At 40.5% G+C, this 22,603-nt stretch overlaps 1 protein-coding gene across 1 annotated transcript in view; it reads left to right on the plus strand.

Moving 5' to 3' along the window:
* The window catches only part of TDRD10 (tudor domain containing 10), a 46,915-nt gene that overhangs the window by 19,458 nt on the left and 4,854 nt on the right, over positions 1 to 22,603 (plus strand). Inside the window, exons 5-6 of the mRNA XM_067025150.1 lie at positions 21,452 to 21,494; positions 22,146 to 22,236. Coding sequence (XP_066881251.1) covers positions 21,452 to 21,494; positions 22,146 to 22,236 — 134 coding nt within the window. The remainder of the gene's footprint in view (positions 1 to 21,451; positions 21,495 to 22,145; positions 22,237 to 22,603) is intronic.

The following is a 22,603-nucleotide window of genomic DNA, read 5'->3' on the forward strand; positions in this document are numbered from 1 at the left end:
TAGGGCTTCCCTACTTAACTATTGGTGGCATAGTAGTTAAGAATCCACCTGTCAGTGCAGTGCACCTGTCAGTGCAGGGGACACGGGTTCGAGCCCTGGTCCAGGAAGATCCCACATGTCTCAGAGCAACTAAGCCCGTGCACCACAACTACTGAGCCTGCAGTCTAGAGCCTGCGAGCCGCAACTACCGAGCCCACGTGCTGCAACTACTGAAGCCTGTATGCATAGAGCCCGTGCTCTGCGACAGGAGAAGCCCCCGCAATGAGAAGCCCGTGCACTGTAACGAGGGTAGCCCCCGCTTGCCGCAACTAGAGAAAGCCGGCGCTCAGCAACAAAGACCCAACACAGCCAAAAGTAAAATAAATAAATTTATATTAAAATAAAGTTGTGGGATACAGCGAAAGCAATACTTATAGGGAAGTGTATAATATTGAATGCTTAAATGAGCAAAGAAGACAGGATGAAAATAAATGAGCTTAGGGCTTCCCTGGTGGCACAGTGGTTGAGAGTCTGCCTGCCGATGCAGGGGACGCGGGTTCGTGCCCCGGTCCGGGAGGATCCCGCGTGCTGCGGAGCGGCTGGGCCCGTGAGCCATGGCTGCTGGGCCTGCGCGTCCGGAGCCTGTGCTCTGCAATGGGAGAGGCCACAACAGTGAGAGGCCCACATGCCACACACACACACACACACACACACACACACACACACACACTAAATAAATAAATAAATGAGCTTAGAGTTGACTGAAGAAGTATATAAAAAGTAAAAATAAACCCAAATAAGGAACAGACAAAATTTTTAAAACAAAGTTTTTAAAAATTTTATGTTTTGTAAACAAAGCTACAATTATATGTCAGTTACATCTCAGTAAAGCTGGGGGAAAAACAAGAAGCATAAAAAACAAAGCTACAGGGGGCTTCCCTGGTGGCGCAGTGGTTGAGAGTCCGCCTGCTGATGCAGGGGACACAGGTTTGTGCCCCGGTCCGGGAAGATCCCACATGTCGCGGAGCGGCTGGGCCCGTGAGCCACGGCCGCTGAGCCTGCGCGTCCGGAGCCTGTGCTCCGCAACGGGAGAGGCCACAACAGTGAGAGGCCCGCGTACTGCAAACAAACAAGCAAACAAAAAACAAAGCTACAATAGATGGGATCGGTAAAGTCAAAAGTTCATTCTTTAAAGAGATTAATGAAACAGAAAAACCTTTGGAATGATTAATCAAGAAAAAAGGAGGAAAGGGCATAGGTAAACATTAGTAATAAAAAGATCATAACTATAGATGTAGCAGATATTAAAATATAAGCTAATACGATAATAAACTTGAAAACTTAGAAGAAATGGACACATTTCTTAAAGTATATCATTTTCAAAACTAATAAAAGAAACTGTTAGTCCTATATCTGTAAAGCAGTTGAATCAAAGTTTAGAATCTTCTTATGAAGAAAACACCAAGCCCAGATGGTTTTATAGGCAAATTTTACTCAATTGTCAAGGAACAGAAAATTCCAATATTATATAAATTCTTCTAAAGAATAAGTGAGATACTTGCTAGTTCATTCTATGAGGCCAATATAACCCTGATATCAAATCAGACAGGAGAACATAAGAGAGAAAAATTGCAGGCTGGTTTCACTCACATGAATACACATGCAGTGTTTCTAAACAAAATATTGGCAAAATGAAGTCAATATTGGCTAATGAAGATAGTATTATACATCATGGCAGTTGGATTTTTTTCTAGAAATGCAGAAGTAGCTTAATATTAGAAAAATGATAAATCAGGAATTCCCTGATGGCCTAGTGGTTAGGATTCTGGGCTTTCACTGCCAAAGCCTGGTTCAGTCCCTGGTCAGGGAACAGAGATCCTGCAAGCCATATGGTGCAGCCAAAAAAAAAAGAAAGAAAAACAATAAATCTTTCACTACATTAACAGATTAAAGAGTGAAAACCATATGATCATCTTAAATAGACACAGCAAAAGCATTTGATAAAATTCACTACTAATTTATGATTTAAAAAATAAAGTTTCTTAGCAGCTAGAAATAGAAGGTTATTCTTAACCTGATAAAGGCTATCTCCCAAAACTCTACAGAAAATAATATTTTAATAGAAAAACATAAGCATTCTCTTTAAAAATGGGAACAAGACAAGGATATACTGGAAGTCTAGTTTTATCTAGTGAGGAAAGGAAAATAAGTTAAAGGCGTAAATATTGGAACAGGTTAAATAAAACTCATTATTTACAGATGATGTTTCTTTACATAGAAAAACTTAAATAATACGTAAATTATTAGAAATAACATTTTAACAAGGTAGCTGGATATATATCAGGTATATAAAAATCAATTTTATTTGTATTTTCATGAATAAAAAACAAAATAACTTTTAAAATATACCATTTATAAGAGCAGTTTTAAAAATTAAGGTACCTAGGAATAAATCCAATGAAAGGTGCTCATGGCCTATCTGGGGGAAATAATTTAGCTTTATTGAAAGTCTGTAAGGAATTCTAAAATAGGAAGTTTCATGTTCATGTATAGGAAGACAATAAGAGTTATTTAAGAGTCATTCTCCCAAAATTAATCTTTTGATTCTGTATAATTTCAATAAAAATTCCCACAGGCTGATTCTAAAATTTATATGGAAGTCCAAAAGCCTATGAATATTTAAGACATTTCGTCCTGAAAATAAAGATGGGAGGCCTTGCCCTACAAGAAGATGTTGTACTATTGGCCTAGGGTTGGACAGTCTGACCAATAAAATACAATAGAGAGCCCCCAAAGGAGGCTTATGCAAATGCAGAAACTACTGACTATTCTGGTAGAGTTGTACATCTCTGGTGAAAGGATGGACACTTTAGTTATTGAATCCGGACAATTGCTTATTCATGTAGAAAAATACGAAATTATATCCCTGCCTTACCTCATGCACAAAAACAAACTCTAGGGCTTCCATGGTGGTGCAGTGGTTAAGAATCCGCCTGCCAATGCAGGGAAGACAGGTTCGGGCCCTGGTCTGGGAAGATCCCACATGCCGCGGAGCAAATAAGCCCGTGCGCCACAACTACTGAGCCTGCTCGCTAGAGCCTGCAAGCCACAACTACTGAAGCCCATGTGCTTAGAGCCGGTGCTCTGCAACAAGAGAAGCCACCACAATGAGAAACCCGTGCACTGCAATGAAGAGTAGCCCCTGCTCACCGCAACTAGAGAAAAGCCCACGCGCCGCAACAAAGACGGAACGCAACCAAAAATAAAATAAATAAATAAAATTAAAAACAAACCAAAACTCTAGATGGACTAGAGACTTAATGTGAAAGACAAAACTTTAAAACTTTTAGGCAAAAATGTACAAGAATATCTTTAGGGCCTCAGTAGAATAAGACTTGGTAAGGCATAAAGAGTTAACTGGAAAAAAAAAAAGATAGTGGATGAATTAAAATTATGAATTTATCATCTTTGAAAGATAATATAAAGGAAGATAAATTCAAGCCAAAAACCGGGAGAAGATATTTGCAATAATATAACTAACCAGGAAAGGGGTCAGCAAACTTTGGCCAGTGGCCCTCTGCCTGCTTTTATGTTGCTGGCACGATAAGAACTTTTTTTTTCTTTCAATTAAACTTTTCTTTTTGAGATAATTGTTGATTCACATGCAGTTACTTGTAAAAAACAATACAGAGATCCCCTGTACCCTTTGTCCAGTTCCCCCAATGGTAACATCTTACAAAACAATTTCACAACCAGGGTATTAACATTGATACAGTTAAGATCCAGAGTGTTTCCATCACCACCACAAGGATCCTTCCTGTTGCCTTTTTATAGCCGCACCCATTTCCCTCCCATCCCCATCCCCACCTTAGCCCCTGGAGCAATTAATCTGTTCTCTATTTCTTTAATTTCAAGAATGTTATATGAATGGAATAGTATAGTATATAACCTTTGGGGTTTGGCTTTTTTCAATCAACATAATTTTTGGAGATTCATCCAGGTGTTGTTGCATATACTAATAGTTTATTCCTTTTTAATGCTGAGTAGTATTCCATGGTATGGATGTACTACAGTTTGCTTAACCATTTACCCATTGAAGGATATCTACATTGTTTATGATTTTTGACTGTTACAGATAAAGTTGCTATAAATATTCATGTATGGAGTTTGTGTGTTTCTCTGGGATAAATGCCCCAAATTAAAATTGCTGAGTGGTATGGTCATTGCATGTTTACTTTTTCAAGAAACAGCCAAACTGTTTTCAAAGTGGCTGTACCATTTTACATTCCTGCTAGGAATGTATGAGGGGTTCTCTGCATCCCCTCCAGGATTTTGTGTTGTCACTTTTTTTGGCCACAACCCTTGGCATGTGGGATCTTAGTTCCCTGACCAGAGATTGAACTGTGCCTCCTGCATTGGAGGCATGGGATCTTAACCACTGGATCGCCAGAGAAGTCCCCTGGTATTGTCACTTTTTAATTTTAACCACTCTGATAGGTATATAGTGATATCTTATTATGGTTTTAATTTGTATTTCCCTAATGGTTTTAATTTGCATTTCCTTAATGTTGAACACCTTTTCATGTGCTTATTTACTATTTGTATATCCTCTTTGGTGAAATATCTTTCTTTCTTTTGCCCATTTTCTAATTGGATTGTTTGATTATTTTTTTGCCGTTGAGTTTTGAGAGTTCTTTATGTATTCTAGATACCAGTCCTTTGTTGGATACATGGTTTGCAAATGTTTTCTCCTACTCTGTAGCTTGTTTTTTTCATTTTCTTAACAGGGTTTTTTTCAGAGCAGAAGTTTTAAATTTCAGTGAAGTCCAGTTTATGAATTTTTCCTTTTATGAATGATGCTTTTGTTGTCAGGTCTAAGAACTTTTTGGTCAGTCCTAGGTCTCAAAGAATTTATCCTATTTTTAAAAAAGTTATATAGCTTTACATTTTAAAGCCCGTGTTCCATTTTGAGTTAATTTTTATATAAGCTTTGAAACTTAGGTTGAGTTTTATTATTTTCCTATAGATGTTCAGTTTCTCCAGCACCATTTCCTCCATTAAGTTGCATTTGCAGTTTTATCAAAAATCAGTTGGACATATTTGTGTGGGTTCATTTCTGGGTCCTCAGTTTTGTATCACTGATTACATGTCTATGCCTCCTACTATCTCAGTTACTGTAGCTATAAAAAGTATTGAAATTGGGTAGATTGATTCCTCCAACTTCATTGTTTTTCAATATTGTTTTAGCTGTTCTATTTCTTTTGCCTTTGTATATAGATTTTAGAATAGTTTTATCTATACCTACCAAAATTTTGACTGGAATTTTGCTAGCAATTGCATTAGACCTATATGTCAGTTTAAGGATAATTGATATCTTTATTATATGTTGGGTGTTCCAGTTCATGAATACAGAATAAATTTCCATTGATTTAGACCTTCTTTGATTTCTTTAATCAACATTGTGCAGTTTTCAGCATACAGGTTGTAATATATTTTATTAGATTTACACTTAAGTATTTCATTTTATTTGAATGATTATAAGTCGCACTGTAGTTTTGGTTTCTGTGTCTCCTTGTTCATTGGTAGTATATAGAAATACAATTGATTTTTTAATATTTACCTTGTATCCTATTACTTTGCTGAACTTACTAGTGATAGGAATTTGGTTTTTTTCTTTTCTTTAGATTTCTTGGGATTTTCTGTGTAGACAATAATGTCATTTATAAATAGGGCCAGTTTTATTTTTTCCTTTCTGATCTATACGTCTTCTGTTTCTTTCTCTTATTACTGGCTACGTTTCCAGCACTATGTCGAATTAGAGTAGTGAGTGTGGACATCCTTGCCTTATTCTTTTAGTGTAGAAAGCATTCAGTCTTTCACAATAAAGTATGATATTATCATAGGTTTTTAGATGGATGTTCTTTATTAAGTTGATGAAGTTCTCCTCTATTCCTGTTTTTCTGAGAGGTTTTTTTTTTTTGATCATGAATCATTGTATTAGTTTCTTAGGATTGCTATCACAAAGTGCCACAAACTGGGCTGCTTAGAACAACAGAAATTGATCATCTCACAGTTCTGGAGGCTAGAAGTCCAAAATTAAGGCATCAGCAAGGCAAAGTTCCCTCTGAAACCTGTGGGGGAATTATTCCTTGCTCTTCCTAGCTTCCAGTGGTTTGCCAACAATCTTTGGTGTTCTTTGGCTTATAGATGTGTCACTCCAATCTTCAGTCTTCACATAACATTCTCCTTGTGTATCTTCATATTGTCTTCCCTCTGTGTCTGGCTCTGTGTCCAAATTTCCTCTTTTTATAAGGACACACTCATATTGGATTAGGACCCACCCTAGTGACTGTTTTACTTTGCTTACCTCTATAAAGACCCTGTTTCCAAATAAGGTCGCATTCTGAGGTACTGGGGGTTAGGAGTTCAACATACATTTTTTGAAGGGGGGAAATAATTCAGCTTATAACAGATATGGAATTTTGTCAAATGCTTTTTTCTGTATTGAATGATATGATCATGTGATTTTTTTTCTTTAGCCTGTTAATATGGATTACCTTGATTGATTTTTCAAATATTGAACCAACCTTGCATTCTTGGAATAAACCCCACTTGGTCATGGTGTATAATTATTTTTATATATTGCTGAATTCTATATGCTAATACTTTGTTAAGGATTTTTGCTTCTATTTTCACGAAAGATATTGATCTGTAGGTTTTTTGGTTTTTTGTGGTAATATCTTTGGTTTTAGTATCATGGTAATACTATCCCTATAAAATGAATTAGGAAGTGTTCCCTCCTTTTGGAAAAGACTATATAGAACTGTGTTAATTTTTCTTAAATGTTTGGTAGAATTCTCCAGTGAAACCATCTGGGCTTGGAGATTTTCTTTCTTCCTTGCTTGCCTTCTTGCTTTCTTTCCTTTCTTTTCTTTCTTGCTCTCTCTCTCTCTCTCTCTCTCTTTCTCTCTTTCTGTCTCCCTCTCTTTCTCTCCTTCCTTCCTTCCTTCCTTTCTTTTCCTTTCATTCTTTTCTTTCTTTCCTGTGCTGCATAGCTTGTGAGATCTCAGGTCCCCAACCAGGGATTGAACCTGGGCCCCCGACCATGACAGTACCGAGTCCTAACCACTGACCACCAGGAAATTCCTGAAATTTTTTTAAATTAAGAGTTCAATTTCTTTAACAGTAATGGGGCTCTTCAAATCATCTATTTCAGATTGGGTGAGTTTTGATAGTTTATAGATTTTGAGGAAGTGGTATATTTTGTCTGAGTTGTTGAACTTCTTGTTTGAAATTTATGTTTGTATTTATGTGTAGACTTGTTCTTGGTATTCTCTTGTTATCTTTTTGATATTTGTGAGGTTTGTAGTGATAGCCCATTTTGTTCCTGGTACTGGCAATTCATGTCTTCCCTTTTTCTTTTCATTCTTGCTGGATGTTTATTAATTTTGTTGATCCTTTCAAAGAACCAGCTCTTTGTTTTATTGATCGTCTCTATTTTTCTTTCAATTTCATTGATTTCTGCTCTTAGTTGCTTTCTTTGTTCTGTTTTCTTTGGCTTTTAGCTTTTCTTCTTTTTATTCACCCCTTAGGATCAAAGCTGAGATCATTCATTTGTAACTTTTTTATTTCCTAATATAGGCTTTTAGTGCTATAAATTTCTCTTTAAGTGTACTTGCATTCCACAAATTTTGATATTTTTCAGTTTCATTTTTGTTGTTTTTATTGAGTTCAAAATATTTTCTAATTTTCCTTTTGATTTCTTCATTGTGTGGAGTTTTTTTGAAGTGTGTTATTTGGTTTCCAAATATTTGGATATTTCCACATATTTTCAGTTATTGATTTCTGATTTAATTCTTTTGTGGTTAGTGAGCATACTTCATATGATTTGAATCCTTTTACATTTATTGAGACTTATTTCATGGCCCAGGATATAGTCTGTCTTGGTATATGTTGTATGGGCACTTGTAAAGATGTGTATTCTGCTGTTAGTGGGTGGGGTGTCCTATACACGTTGACTGGATCCTGTTAGTCGATGGTATTGTTAAATTCTATATCCTTGCTGATTTTCTGACTAGTTGTTCTGTCAGTTGTTAAAAGGGGTGTTGAAGTCTCCAATTATAATTGTGGATTTGTGTAGTTCTCCTTTCAATTCTATTTGTTTTTGCATTTTATACTTTGCAGCTCTATTGTTGGGTGCATATACATTTAGGATTACTATGTATTCTTGGTGGAATGATGCTTCTATAATTATATAATATCCCTTTCTATGATTTTTCTCTTAGTGATTTTTCTTTACTCTGAGGTTTATTTTATCTGATAGTAATATAACCATGTCCTTTGATTATGTTTGCATGACTCTTATCTTTGTACTTTAAACCCAACTATATCATTATATTTGAAGTGAGCTTTTTATGGACAGCATATAGTTGGGTCACATTTTTAAATCTACACTGCCAATCTGTCTTTAAATTGGTATGTTTAGACCATTTACATTTGATGTAATTATTGATATGATACAGCTCAAGTCTGCTATTTTATTTTTTAGTTTTTTTGTTTTCTCTGTTTTCCTATAGTTTACTTGAATATGTTTTTTAGAATTAAATTTTGATTTATCTGTAGTGCGTTTTTTGAATTTTATTTTATTTTTTATACAGCAGGTTCTTATTAGTTATCTGTTTTATATATATTAGTGTATATATGTCAATCCCAATCTCCCAATTCATCCCACCACCACCACCACCACCCCTGCCACTTTCCCCCCTTGGTGTCCATACGTTTGTTCTCTACATCTGTGCCTCTATTTCTGCCCTGCAAACTGGTTCATCTGTACCATTTTTCTAGGTTCCACATGTATGTGTTAATATACGATATTTGTTTTTCTCTTTCTGACTTACTTCACTATGTATGACAGTCTCTAGATCCATCCACACCTCTGTAAATGACCCAATTTTGTTTCTTTTTATGGCTGAGTAATATTCCATTGTATATATGTACCACATCTTCTTTATCCATTTGTCTGTCGATAGGCATTTAGGTTGCTTCCATGACCTGGCTATGGTAAGTAGGGCTGCAATGAACATTGGGGTGCATCTGTCTTTTTTTTTTTTGTGGGCCTCTCATTGTTGTGGCCTCTCCCATTGTGGAGCACAGGCTCCAGACGCACAGGCTCAGCAGCCATGGCTCACGGGCCTATCTGCTCCATGGCATGTGGGATCTTCCCGGACCAGGGCACGAACCCGTGTCCTCTGCATCGGCAGGTGGACTCGCAACCACTGCGCCACCAGGGAAGCCCTGCATGTGTCTTTTTGAATTATGGTTTTCTCTGGGTGTATGTACAGTAGTGGGATTGCTGGGTCATATGGTAATTCTATTTTTAGTTTTTTAAGGAACCTAAATACTGTTCTCCATAGTGGCTGTGTCAATTTACATTGCCACCAACAGTGCAAGAGGGTTCCCTTTTATCCACACCCTCTCCAGCATTTGTTATTTGTAGATTTTCTGATGACTCCCATTCTAACTGGTGTGAGGTGATACTTCATCGTAGTTTTGATTTGCATTTCTCCAATAATTAGTGATGTTGAGCAGCTTTTCATGTGCTTCTTGGCCATCTGTATGTCTTCTTTGGAGAAATGTCTGTTTAGGTCTTCTGCCCATTGTTTGACTGGGCTGTTTGTTTTTTTAATATTGAGCTGCATGAGCTGTTTATACATTTTGGAGATTAATCCTTTGTCCGTTGATTCATTTGCAAATATTTTCTCCCATTCTGAGGGTTGTCTTTTTGTCTTGTTTGTAGTTTCCTTTGCTTTGCAAAAGCTTTTAAGTTTCATTAGGTCCCATTTGTTTATTTTTGTTTTTATTTCCATTACTCTAGGAGGTGGATCAAAAAATATCTTGCTGTGATTTATGTCAAAGAGTGTTCTTCCTATGTTTTCCTCTAAGTGTTATAGTGTCCGGTCTTACATTTAGGTCTCGAATCCATTTTGAGTTTATTTTTGTGTATGGTGTTAGGAAGTGTTCTAATTTCATTCTTTTACATGCAGCTGTCCAGTTTTCCTAGCAGCACTTACTGAAGGGACTGTCTTTTCTCCATTGTGTATCCTTGCCTCCTTTGTCATAGATTAGTTGACCATAGGTGCCTGGGTTTATCTCTGGGCTTTCTATCTTGTTCCACTGATCTATATTTCTGTTTTTGTGCCAGTATCATATTGTCTTGATTACTGTAGCTTTCTCGTATAGTCTGAAGTCAGGGAGCCTGATTCCTCCAGCTCCATTTTTTTCTCTCAAGACTGCTTTGGCTATTCGGGGTCTTTTGTGTCTCCATACAAATTTTAAGATTTTTTTGTTCTAGTTCTGTAAAAAAAATGCCACTGGTAATTTGATAGGCATTGTATTGAATCTGTAGATTGCTTTGGGTAGTATAGTCATTTTCACAATATTGATTCTTCCCATCCAAGAACATGGTATATCTCTCCATCTGTTTGTGTCATCTTTGATTTCTTTCATCAGTGTCTTATAGTTTTCTGAGTACAGGTCTTTTACCTCCTTAGGTAGGTTTATTCCTAGATATTTTATTCTTTTTGTTGCAATGGTGAATGGGATTGTTTCCTTAATTTCTCTTTCTGATCTTTCATTGTTAGTGCATAGGAATGCAAGAGATTTCTGTGCATTAATTTTGTATCCTGCAACTTTACCAAATTCATTGATTAGCTCTAGTAGTTTTCTTTCTTTTTTCAAATATTTATTTATTTATTTATGGCTGCGTCTGGTCTTTCTTGCTGCGCATGGGCTTTCTCTAGTTGCGGCGAGTGGGAGCTACTCTTCGTTGCGGTGCGTGGGCTTCTCATTTCGGTGACTTCTCTTGTTGCAGAGCACGGGCTCTAGGGCACACAGGCTTCAGTAGTTGTGGCGCACAGGCTCAGTAGTTGTGGCTCACGGGCTTAGTTGCTCCTCAGCATGTGGGATGTTCCCAGACCAGGGCTTGAACCTGTGTCTCCTGCATTGGCAGGAGGATTCTTAACCACCGCGCCACCAGGGCAGCCCAACTCTAGTAGTTTTCTGGTGGCATCTTTAAGATTCTCTATGTACAGTATCATGTCATCTGCAAACAGTGATAGTTTTACTTCTTTTCCAGTTTGTATTCTTTTATTTCTTTTTCTTCTCTGATTGCCATGGCTAGGACTTCCAAAACTATATTGAATAATAGTGGCGAGAGTGGACATCGTTGTCTTGTTCCTGATCTTAGAGGAAATGCTTTTAGTTTTTCACCATTGAGAATGATGTTTGCTGTGGATTTGTCGTATATGGCCTTTATTATATTGAGGTAGTTTTCCTCTATGTCCACTTTCTGGAGAGTTTTTTACCATAAATGGGTGTTGACTTTTGTCAGAAGCTTTTTCTGCATCTATTGAGATGATCATATGGTTTTTATTCTTCAATTTGTTAATATGGTGTATCACATTGATTGAATTGCCTATATTGAAGAATCCTTGCATCCCTGGGATAAATCCCACTTGATCATGGTGTATGATCCTTTTAATGTGTTGTTGGATTCTGTTTGCTAGTATTTTGTCGAGGACTTTTGCATCTATATTCATCAGTGATATTGGTCTGTAATTTTCTTTTTTTGTAGTATATCTGTCTGGTTTTGGTATCAGGGTGATGGTGGCCTCTTAGAATGAATTTGGGAGTGTTCCTTCCTCTGCAATTTTTTGGAAGAGTTTGAGAAGGATCAGTGTTAGCTCTTCTCTAAATGTTTGATAGAATTCACCTGTGAAGCCATCTGGTCCTGGACTTTTGTTTGTTGGAAGATTTTTAATCACAGTTTCAATTTCATTACTTGTGATTGGTCTGTTCATATTTTCTATTTCTTCCTGGTTCGGTCTTGGAAGGTTATACCTTTCTAAGAATTTGTCCATTTCTTCCAAATTGTCCATTTTATTTGCATAGAGTTGCTTGTAGTAATCTCTTATGATGCTTTGTATTTCTGCAGTGTCTGTTGTAACTTCTCCTTTTTCATTTCTAATTTTAATTGATTTGAATCCTCTCCCTCTTTTTCTTGATGAGTCTGGCTAAAGGTTTATCTATTTTGTTTATCTTCTCAAAGAACCAGCTTCTAGTTTTATTGATCTTTGCTATTGTTTTCTTTGTTTCTATTTCATTTATTTCTGCTCTGATCTTTATGATTTCTTTCCTTCTACTAACTTTGGGCTTGTGGTTTATTTTCAATTGAAATATTTTTTAAAATTTTATTTTACTGAAGTATAGTTGATTTACAATGTTGTGTTAATTTCTACTTTGCAGCAAAATGATTCAGTTATACATATATGTACATTGTTTTTCATATTCTTTTCCATTAGGGTTTATCACAGGATATTGAATATACTTCCCTGTTCTATACAGTAGGACATTGTTATTTATCCATTCTCTATAATAGTTTGCATCTGCTAATCCCAAACTCCCAACCCATTAACTTTGGGTTTTGTTTGTTCTTCTTTCTCTAGTTCCTTTAGGTGTCAGGTTAGATTGTTTGAGATTTTTCTTGTTTCTTTTTTTTTTTTTTTTGTGGTACGCGGGCCTCTCACTGTTGTGGCCTCTCCCATTGCAGAGCACAGGCTCCGGACGCGCAGGCTCAGTGGCCATGGCTCACGGGCCCAGCTGCTCCGCGGCATGTGGGATCTTCCCAGACCGGGGCACGAACCCGTATCCCCTGCATCGGCAGGCGGATTCTCAACCACTGCGCCACCAGGGGAGCCCTCTTGTTTCTTGAAGTAGGCTTGTATTGCTATAAACTTTCCTCTTAGAACTGCTTTTGCTGCATCCCATAGGTTTTGGATCATCATGTTTTCATTGTAATTTGTCTCCAGGTATTTTTTGATTTCCTCTTTGATTTCTTCAGTGATCTCTTGGTTATTTAGTAACGTATTGTTTAGCCTCCATGTGTTTGTGTTTTTTACGTTTTTCCCCCTGTAATTGATTTCTAATCTCCTAGCGTTGTGGTCAGAAAAGATGCTTGATATGATTTCAATTTTCTTAAATTTACTGAGGCTTGATTTGTGACCAGAGTTGTGATCAATCCTGGAGAATGTTCCATGTGCACTTGAGAAGAAAGTGTAATCTGCTAATTTTGGATGGAATGTCCTATAAATATCAATTAAATCTATCTGGTCTATTGTGTCATTTAAAGGTTGTGTTTCCTTATTAATTTTCTGTCTGGATGATTTGTCCACTGGTGTAAGTGAGGTGTTAAAGTCCCTCACTATTATTGTGTTACTGTCGATTTCCTCTTTTATAGCTGTTAACATTTGCCTTATGTATTGAGGTGCTCCTGTGTTGGGTGCATATATATTTATAATTGTTATATCTTCTTCTCAGATTTATCCCTTGATCATTACATAGTGTCCTTCCTTGTCTCTTGTAACATTCTTTATTTTAAAGTCTATTTTATCTGCTATGAGTATTGCTACTCCAGCTTTCTTTTGATTTCCATTTGCATGGAATATCTTTTTACATCCCCTCACTTTCAGTCTGTATGTGTCCCTAGGTCTGAAGTGGGTCTCTTGTAGACAGCATATATATGTGTCTTGTCTTTGTATCCATTCAGCGAGCCTGTGTCTTTTTGTTGGAGCAGTTAATCCATTCACGTTTAAGGTACTTATCGATACATATGTTCCTATTCCCATTTTCTTAATTGTTATGGGTTTGTTTTTGTAGGTCCTTTTTTTCTCTTGTGTTTCCCACTTAGAGAAGTTTCTTTAGCATTTGTTGTAGAGCTGGTTTGGTGGTACTGAATTCTCTTAGCTTTTGCTTGTCTGTGAAGCTTTAGATTTCTCCGTTGAATCTGAGTGAGATCCTTGCTGGGTAGAGTAATCTTGGTTGTACATTCTTCCCTTTCATCACCTTAAATATATGGTGCCATTCCCTTCTGGCTTGTAGAGTTTCTGCTGAGAAATCAGCTGTTAACCTTATGGGCGTTCTCCTCTATGTTATTTGTCATTTTTCCCTTGTTGCTTTCAGTAATTTTTCTTTGTCTTTAATTTTTGTCAATTTGATTACTGTGTGTCTTGGCATGTTTCTCTTTGGGTGTATCCTGCTTGGGACTCTGTGCACTTCCTGGACTTGGGTGGCTATTTCCTTTCCCATGTTAGGGAAGTTTTCAACAATAATCTCTTCAAATATTTTCTTGGGTCCTTTCTCTCTCTCTTCTCCTTCTGGGACCCCTATAATGCGAATGTTGTTGCATTTAATGTTGTTCCAGAGGTCTCTTAGGCTGTCTTCATTTCTTTTCATTCTTTTTTCTTTGGTGTGTTCTGTGGCAGTGAATTCCACCATTCTGTCTTCCAGGTCACTTATCCGTTCTTCTGCCTCAGTTATTCTGCTATTGATTCCTTCTAGTGTACTTTTCCTTTCAGTTATTGTATTGTTCATCCCTTTTGTTTGTTCGTTAATTCTTCTAGGTCTTTGTTAAACATTTCTTGCATCTTCTCGATCTTTGCCTCCATTCTTTCCTGAGGTCCTGGATCATCTTCCCTATCATTATTCTGAATTCTTTTTCTGGAAGGTTGCCTATCTCCACTTCATTTAGTTGTTTTTCTGGGATTTTATCTTGTTCCTTCATCTGGTACAAAGTCCTCTTCCTTTTCATTTTGTCTCTCTTTCTGTGAATGTAGTTTTCCTTCCACAGGCTGCAGAATTGTAGTTCTTCTTCTGCTGTAGTGTTTTTTAAGTGTATCTCTTTGTATACCTTTTTAAGTGGTTGCTCTAGATGTTATATATACATAACATAGTCTGTGCCTGTTGACTTTACTGGTTTGAGTTAAGTATAGAAACCCTACTTCTCTTTACCCTCCCCTGTTTATAATGTAATTTTCTTAAATATGTCCTCTGTGTTCATTTAGAACCATATTGGACAGTTACAACTTTTATTTCAACTGTCAAACATAATTTAGAAAACTAATGAGAAGAAAACCTATTGTACTTACCCATATTTTTTCTTACCATGTTCTTTCTTACTTTCTGATGTTTCAAGGTTCCAGTAAAGTCAGCCACCTCTGAAGCTATCAGTTTTCACAGCTTTGCCTACTGTGGTAGAACTATCAGCCAAAGGACCAGGGAGTGGAAGTAGGTCCAGACTGACACACCTTAGTCTCATATTCTTATCTAAGGGCCTGTAGTTTGCTGTTGTTGTTGTTTTTTAACAGATACCCTGTCTGTTGTATGCTTCTGTTCAATTTCCAGAATACTGAAATGGTTGTTTTTGACAATTTTGTCAAATTTTATAGTAGCTTTTGGGGGAGAGGATTTATCAATTGAAATATTTTGTAGTAGAATTGTTTTAGAGAAGAGTAAAGGTAAAATGAGAGGATTAGTGGTGCAACATATACATGCAGGAAGAGTTCAGGTCAACGTGGGAGAGAAAATATCAAATGATATAATGAAGTCTCCCAGGAGTGAAGGATATGTTTTTAGTTTGAAAGCAACCAGTGAGTACCCAGGATAATGACTGGGAAAATAAAAACCTACACCAAGACACATCATAGAAATATTTTAGATTATTGGATAAAGCTTCAGAAAGAGAATCCACATTGAAGGGTATAGGATTGGAATGTGTCATTAAATTTTGTAGGAAGATAATGTCTAACCCCAAATCTGTTCTTAATTAAATTACTGTAGAATGAGGTAGAATAAGGACTTGTTCACAAATGTAGGGTCTCAAAAAATGTATGTCCCATGTAGCTGTTCTCAGAAAGCTGTGGAGGGATATGCTTCAATACAATGAAGCAATAGGGCAAAAAATGAGGGAAGCTGGGAGCAGGAGGTCCAACCCAGGAGGGGGACCTGAGACTTCCCAGATGATGACAAAGGGGTAGAACACTTGTTATACAGTGCTCAGTCCAGCCAGAGCAGGATGATGTGAGACTACAGGGTGACATTTGTATGAAGAAAAGTATAAAATCGACTGGAGAGGTGTTATGTAGAGCCATTGGAGGGTGTGGGGAAACTTAGCCAGAGATTTAAGGAAATCCAAGTAAATGGAGGGGAAAAAAGGAGCAGTTAATTCCTGGAGAAGGTTGTATAAGGATAAAAGTAATCATAATACATACTTTTTTAAATATTAAAATTTAAAAAAATAAATTTATTTATTTAATTATTTTGACTGCACCAGGTCTCAGTTTGTGGCATGTGTGATCTTTGTTGCAGCATGCAAACTCTTAGTTGCGGCATGCATGTGGGATCTAGTTCCCCGACCAAGGATTGAATCCGGCCCCCTGCATTAGGAGCACGGAATCCTACTCACTGGACCACCAGGCAAGTCCCATTATTATTAAAATTTTTTAAAAATTTTCATAGTATGTAACTTGATTCAGCAACAATTGGTATTTATATAGTCACATAATAATGAGAACACTGGACAGTTTGAGCAGGGAGCGACATAACCAGATTTCACGAATGTACACTAAAAAATCAACTATTGAAGTATTACGTAAAATGAACCCCTTTTAGGTGTACAGTTTGATGAATTTTGACAAGTGTATGCAGCCATGTAACCACCATCACAATCAAATATAGACCATTTCAGTCACCCAATAGGTTCTCTTGTGCCCTTTCCCAGCTTTGTGCCCCGCAGGCAGTGACTGACCTGCTTTCTATCACTTTAAATGAGATTTATCCTTTCTAGAGTTTGGTGTAAATGGAATAATGCCATATGTGCTTCTTTGTGTCTGGCTTCTTTCACTCGGCAGAATGTTATTGAGATTCATCCATGCGGTCGCACCATCAGCAATTCTTTTTTTATTGCTAAGTGGTTATTCTCTTGTATGGATGTGCCACCATTAGTTCATCTATTGGCTGAGATTTAGGTTTTAAAGGGACCCTGTGGAATAGACTCCAGGGGCCAGAGTGGAAGCGGAAGATCTGTCTCAGGTGGTCCAGGTAAGAGATGCAAATGTCTGTTACTCCAGCCCCAGTGCCATTCCTCAAACACACCAAGCACGTCCCCACCTTAGGGCTTCAGGTGTTCCCAGCCGGAAGGCTCGTCTCCCAGGCGTCTGTGGGTTTGCCTTCTCACTTCATTTAGGCGTCTGTTCAGCCATCACTCCCTCCCCCACCCCTGCCCGCTTGTCCCCTCTCCTTGACTTGCGTTTTTTTCTTTTCCCTTATGGTCATTGACCTTATACCTCTTTGTATACTTCTTGTCTGCTGCCCCCACCAAGAGTGTGAGCTTCATGGTGGCCGTGTCTAGAAGGTACGCATTTTATAAATATGTGTGGAGTGACTCAGTGTGGCTCTCTGAGAGCAAGGTCTGTGTCTGTCATCTGTGAAGTACAAGGTGTGGTACTGGGTGGCAGTCGAGGGTTAAAGCTGTTAAGTATTAAATTTCCACGTGGATGTGCCCTTCAGGTGACTCCAGGTGCAGTTCCCCAGGTAGAAACAGGGCCTGAAAAGTGATGGCCAGGGGTGTGGCGGTGAGCAGTCTCAGGGAGGCCACCACTTTTCCGAGTGTCATGTGAGGCCTGTGCCCCCCACCCCCCAGTACTGGTTGGAGAGCTTCTCCCTGGTGTGCAGGGGAAGCGGATGGGACCCTCCCCCAACCCTGCCCCCAAAAGCCTTCTGGCCACTGACCTTTGTGTGCCCTGTGTTTTCTCTCCCACTGCTGGGACTCACCAGCATGATTCTGGTCCAGGCCCCCTCTTGGAACGCTTGACCAGCTGGTAGTAATGTCCCAGAACAAAGTAAAGAGACCATTAACAGCTGTTGATTGATTGGGCGTAGAGTAACTGCTTATAGCAACAATAGAACTTAATTAAAATCTGCTGGTTTGGCAGCTACTGAGGTGCTGCCTGATCTCTGTAGCTTCCAGGTGGCCACTTCTGTGCTGCAGACATCCTGAAATTTGAGGTTTGTTTTTGGATGAGTGTCTGCTGTGGTGGTTGAATGATAACTGTATAGATTTTCCTCTGAAACTTAATTTCACAAACTGGCAAAACAGGCTTGTTATATTTATCTCTTAAATCATTAGGGAATAATAATTAGACCCCAAATGGTTTTAAATGTTTCTGTATTAATAATAATTTTAAGCCTGAAACCACTGCTGATAATTGGTTCTTGGGATTGGTATTTGGAACTGTCTTAGGAGATTCTAAATAAAAAGGCACCTTCTGTGCTTGGCTAGAGGACAGTTTTTAACACTGTCACTTGGCTTTGTTGTAGGTAAACAGCAGGGGCAGAATGGTTTAGCGTGATTTGATTTGGGCCCCATCGGTTGACACTGGTAGTGCACTCACGGAGGGCTCACCCTGCAAGCTGTGTTCTGATTGCTTTGCTGTGTGAACCTGTTTAAATACAGTAGTAGGTGCTGCTACTCTCCCATCCTGCAGATGGGGACACCAAGTAACCAGGCCAAAGTTAAGGAGCCAGTCAGTTCTGGAACCAGGATTGGAGCCCAGTCTGACTCCAGAACCAGCACTTTTAACCTCTCTTATACTGCTTCCATTTATTAAGCACCTATTTCATGTCATGTCCTGAACAGATACTGGCCCAACTAAATCCTCACATCAGGTGTGATTCATGGTATTGAAGAGGAAGCCAAGGCTTAGATTCAGAATTTGCCCCAGTTCATTTCTCCTCTCTCCCTCCTTCCTTATCTTTTTCTTCTCTCTGTCACTTTCTTTCACATATATTTACTAAGAGCTTAATATGTATCAGACACTGTTCTGGGCCCTGGGGTTACCTCAGCAATGAAGGTAATTGTCAAAAGACAGATGTGATTCACATTCTCATAATGTTTAAATTCCAGTGGAAGGACACATATAGTGAACCAATAAATAAGTGAATAAATAAGAAAATGCCCCCCCCCACAAAAAAAAAGAGAGAGAGGAAAAAAAAGAAAATGTCAGATAGTGTTAACAACCAGGGTTCTTGGCATCCTTAATCAATAGAAATTGATAATGGGCCAGACAAGAAATTTACGCAAGGTGTTATTGGGGCCCCTCCTGCAGCAGCAGGGGGAGTGAAAACAAGCAGTAGGTTCCTTTGCGGGTTCCCCAAGGCAGGGAGAGCTAGTTCCGTATATGGGGTGAGGGTGGGAGTGTGTCCAGCGCTCGGGCCCTTTGGTGGTGGTGTGTGCAGGGGGCTTGGGCAGTACCCTGCTTTTGCTCCCGGCTCTTCAGAAGTGACAGTTGGGTTTTGGATTTTCCGTCGTTTTTTTATCTTTTGCCCCTACTGCACATGCACGCAGTTATTTTTAGTCCCTTGTAGTTTCCTTGTATTTCGTTGCTCGAGGAGACGTGTGTCCAAGTACAAGCACAGCAGCAAAGGGTCCCAGGGCCCAGCCTGTCTCAATAGTAAGTACCAGACAGAGAACTGAAATAAGGTGATGTGATAGAGAGGAGAAGGGTCACTTAGATGGTTCTTAGGGAGTCCTCTTTGTGAGGAAGTGACCTCTCAGCTGAGCTCTGGATGACAAGTCAGCCTACCATGGGTAAGACCAGGGAAGGAACATTCCAGACAGGGGGGCCACCTACAAATGCCTCAGAGTGTGACATGGTGGGGAAAGGGGTAAGTGGGCAGAGAAGAGGTCAGTGGGAAGGAGGGTAGATCATGGCGGCCTTGGTGAGCCCACCTGGAGACTTGGAGTTTTATTTGTAAGCACAATGGGAAGGTGTTGGAAGGTTTTAATCAGGTGAGTGATGTGATCTGATTTTGGTTTGTAAGAGGTTGTGTTGTCTTCTGGGTGGGGACTGGATCGCAGGAGCCTGTGTGGCAGCGTCTTTGGACACTGTTGTTACGGTCCCGGTAAGAGATGGTGATGGCTAGTGTTGGGGTGGTGGAGATGGAGAGAGAGGAGTATGTGGGTTTGGGTGTGTTTTGGAGGAAGAGACGGCTTGACTTGCTGATGAATTTGATGCAGAGCTAGAAAGAGAGATGAATTTGGCCTGAGCCACCAGGTAGATAATGATGCAGCTTACTAAAATTGAGAAAGCCGAGGTGAAGCGGCTTGTGAAGGGTCTGTTTTAGACATGCTGAGTTTGTGTACCTCTTGGTTGGCCTGTCAAGGAGGCATCTCCATGTTGGAGTTGAATTCCACAGAGTCTTTGGGGCTGGAAATCTGGGTTTGGGAGTCTGTGGTCTGTTGTTGATACCTAAAACCGTGGAGCTGGAGTTGACCTTGGAGAGAAGGTAGATGGAGGAGAGGACCAAGTCCTGGGTTGTGCCAGCATGTCTTGGTCGAGCTGAAAAGGGCCAGCCAGGGAAAGAGAGGGAAAACCAGATGTGTGCAGTGTCAAGGAAGCCAAGAGAAGAAATGTTTCCTAGAAGAGGGGATGGGTGGGATGCTGCCAGTAATTTCAGAACAGAGGACGTGGAGGATTCGGCAACACGAAGACCATGGCTGAGCCCGGGCAGAGCCGTTTCAGGGAGACCTGACTGGAAGGAGTTGAAGATAAAATGTGAGGCATGGAAGGAGACAGGACTCTAGACACCCCTTTCAGGGAAGGGAGCAGAAAAAGGTGGTCACCAGAGGGGGTGGGGGGCGAGGCAGGGTCTTTGCAAACATGGATAATGGAGCATGTTTTTCTCCTGGTGGGAGGTGTCCACCGGCACAGAGAGGGCAGTAGAGGAGAAGGGGTGTGGCTGCAGGGGTGTTGTGTCCTCCAGAAGGCGAGACAGTGCCAGCCCCAGAGCCAGACCCTTCTGAGAAGGTAACAGAGGGATGGCAGGGAGGGTGGCGGTCTGGGTGGTGAGAGGATGAGGGGCCTCCCATCCAGTTGCTTCCAGTTTTCTCCTGACGAAGAGGCAGGTTCATAGGGTGGGCGGAGGGTGGGGAGTATGGTGGGTTTGAAGAGAGGAGGGGGTGAGGTGTTGTCCATTGGAGGGAAGGAGAGGAAACTCACTAGGGGCTTACCATGGCATTGTGGCATGTCCATCTGAGAACGGCGGCCGCATGTGTTCTCAGGTAGCGGTCAGTGGGGAGTGGGGTAAGCAGCGAAGTGGCAGGGCGGGCAGATCTGTGGGTGTAACCAGGGCGGGGGATTTTCCCGGTGTGGACGGTGGAGCAAGGGAAGCCAGCATGGGTTGAGGGCTGCAGGATCGTAGTCTTTCTGTCTCCACCCAGCCCTGCTGCCAGAGTAACCATTTCCACCTCTTTCTCCCCTAAGAAGTGCCCGCGGGGGCCTCCCGGGCTAAGCAGTGCTGCCCTTCTGGGCCTGTAGGTACCGACGAGCACCCCCAGCAGCACCTCCCTCCCTCCTCCCTTCCTGTTCCTTGAACCTCTTGTCTTTGGTTGACTCAGGACCCCCCCCCGCTCCCCGAGAGAAAGGAGAAAGTGAAGGGAGCCCCAAAAGTCAGCTGAAGCCTGTGTCTGCACAGGGGCTGTTGCTGTGCTGTCTCCAGGTCTGCTTGGAGAGACTCAACATGTAAACCAGTGAAACGAATACTTCTATGCCTGAGTGATAACTTTTCTTTTTCTCCCTAGGGTTTGGAGAAGGCCTCTGGTCAAGGATTTGCCAGAACCACTGGTGAGATCCTGAGCTGCCATCTGTTCCCAGGACATGTCTTTGCAGCTCCTGATTCACTTCTCCCTTCCAGCTTTGTCCCATGCTGACCCCTCAGTGTAGGAAACATCCCTTTTTATTCCTCTAGGATGCTTTCTTTTAATTAATTTATTAATTTTTATTTTTTTGGGGGGCTGCATTGGGTCTTCATAGCTGCACGAGGGCTTTCTCTAGTTGCGGTGCGCAGGCTTCTCATTGCGGTGGCTTCTCTTGCTGTGGAGCACGGTCTCTAGGCGAGTGGGCTTCAATGGTTGTGGCTCGTGGGCTCTAGAGCACAGGCTTAGTAGTTGTGGCGCACGGGCTTAGTTGCTCTGCGGCATGTGGGATCTTCCCGGGCTAGGGCTCGAACCCGTGTACCCTGCATTGGCAGGCGGGTTCTTAATCACTGCGCCACCAGGGAAGCCTCCTTAGGATGCTTTCTTGATTAAAGAATGTCATCCAGCAAACCCTCCCCAACCAGCTGAGGATGTGGAGGCCAAGACCTAGAAGAAAGTAGCTTCACTTCCCATCTCATCCTGCCTCTGAGGGTGGGGCCAGGGCCTTCTGGGGGGCAGGTGGGGTATGGTCCTCTGAAACAGCCCTGGTGCCTCCAGAACACAACCTTCTGCTTTCCAGCTTGTACACAGCTCGCTCTTAAAGCTTCTGTTGACCCCTGTGAGACAGAGAAACCGAGGACAAGCATCTTTGCAGTTCCCATGGAAATGAGGTGAGCGGAGGTATAGAGAGGCCGCTGGCAAAGGACAACTGTAAATACCTGCTCAGTCCCTAGAGGGTGGCAGCAGGGATGGTGCTGGGGCGGGGGATAAAGTTTTCAGGAACTCCTGCGTCAGACCCAGGCTCTAAGGCTGTGACCCACAGGGACTTACACAGTCTGTCTCCATTTCTGTACAGTGATGGCCTGTCACTCTCCCCTACCCTGGATGCCCTGAGATCGGCGTGTCCACCACATCTTCTGCTTTAACGGCAGACACCATTCTTAATGTCAGAGATGCCACACTATTCTGTTTGACTTGAAATGCTATAGGATGTGTGTTTTTTGTTTCGTTTTTCTAAAGTGGCAGGTCTGCCTTTCT

This window comes from Kogia breviceps, chromosome 1 (assembly GCF_026419965.1).
Source record: "Kogia breviceps isolate mKogBre1 chromosome 1, mKogBre1 haplotype 1, whole genome shotgun sequence".
Lineage (NCBI taxonomy): Eukaryota > Metazoa > Chordata > Mammalia > Artiodactyla > Physeteridae > Kogia > Kogia breviceps.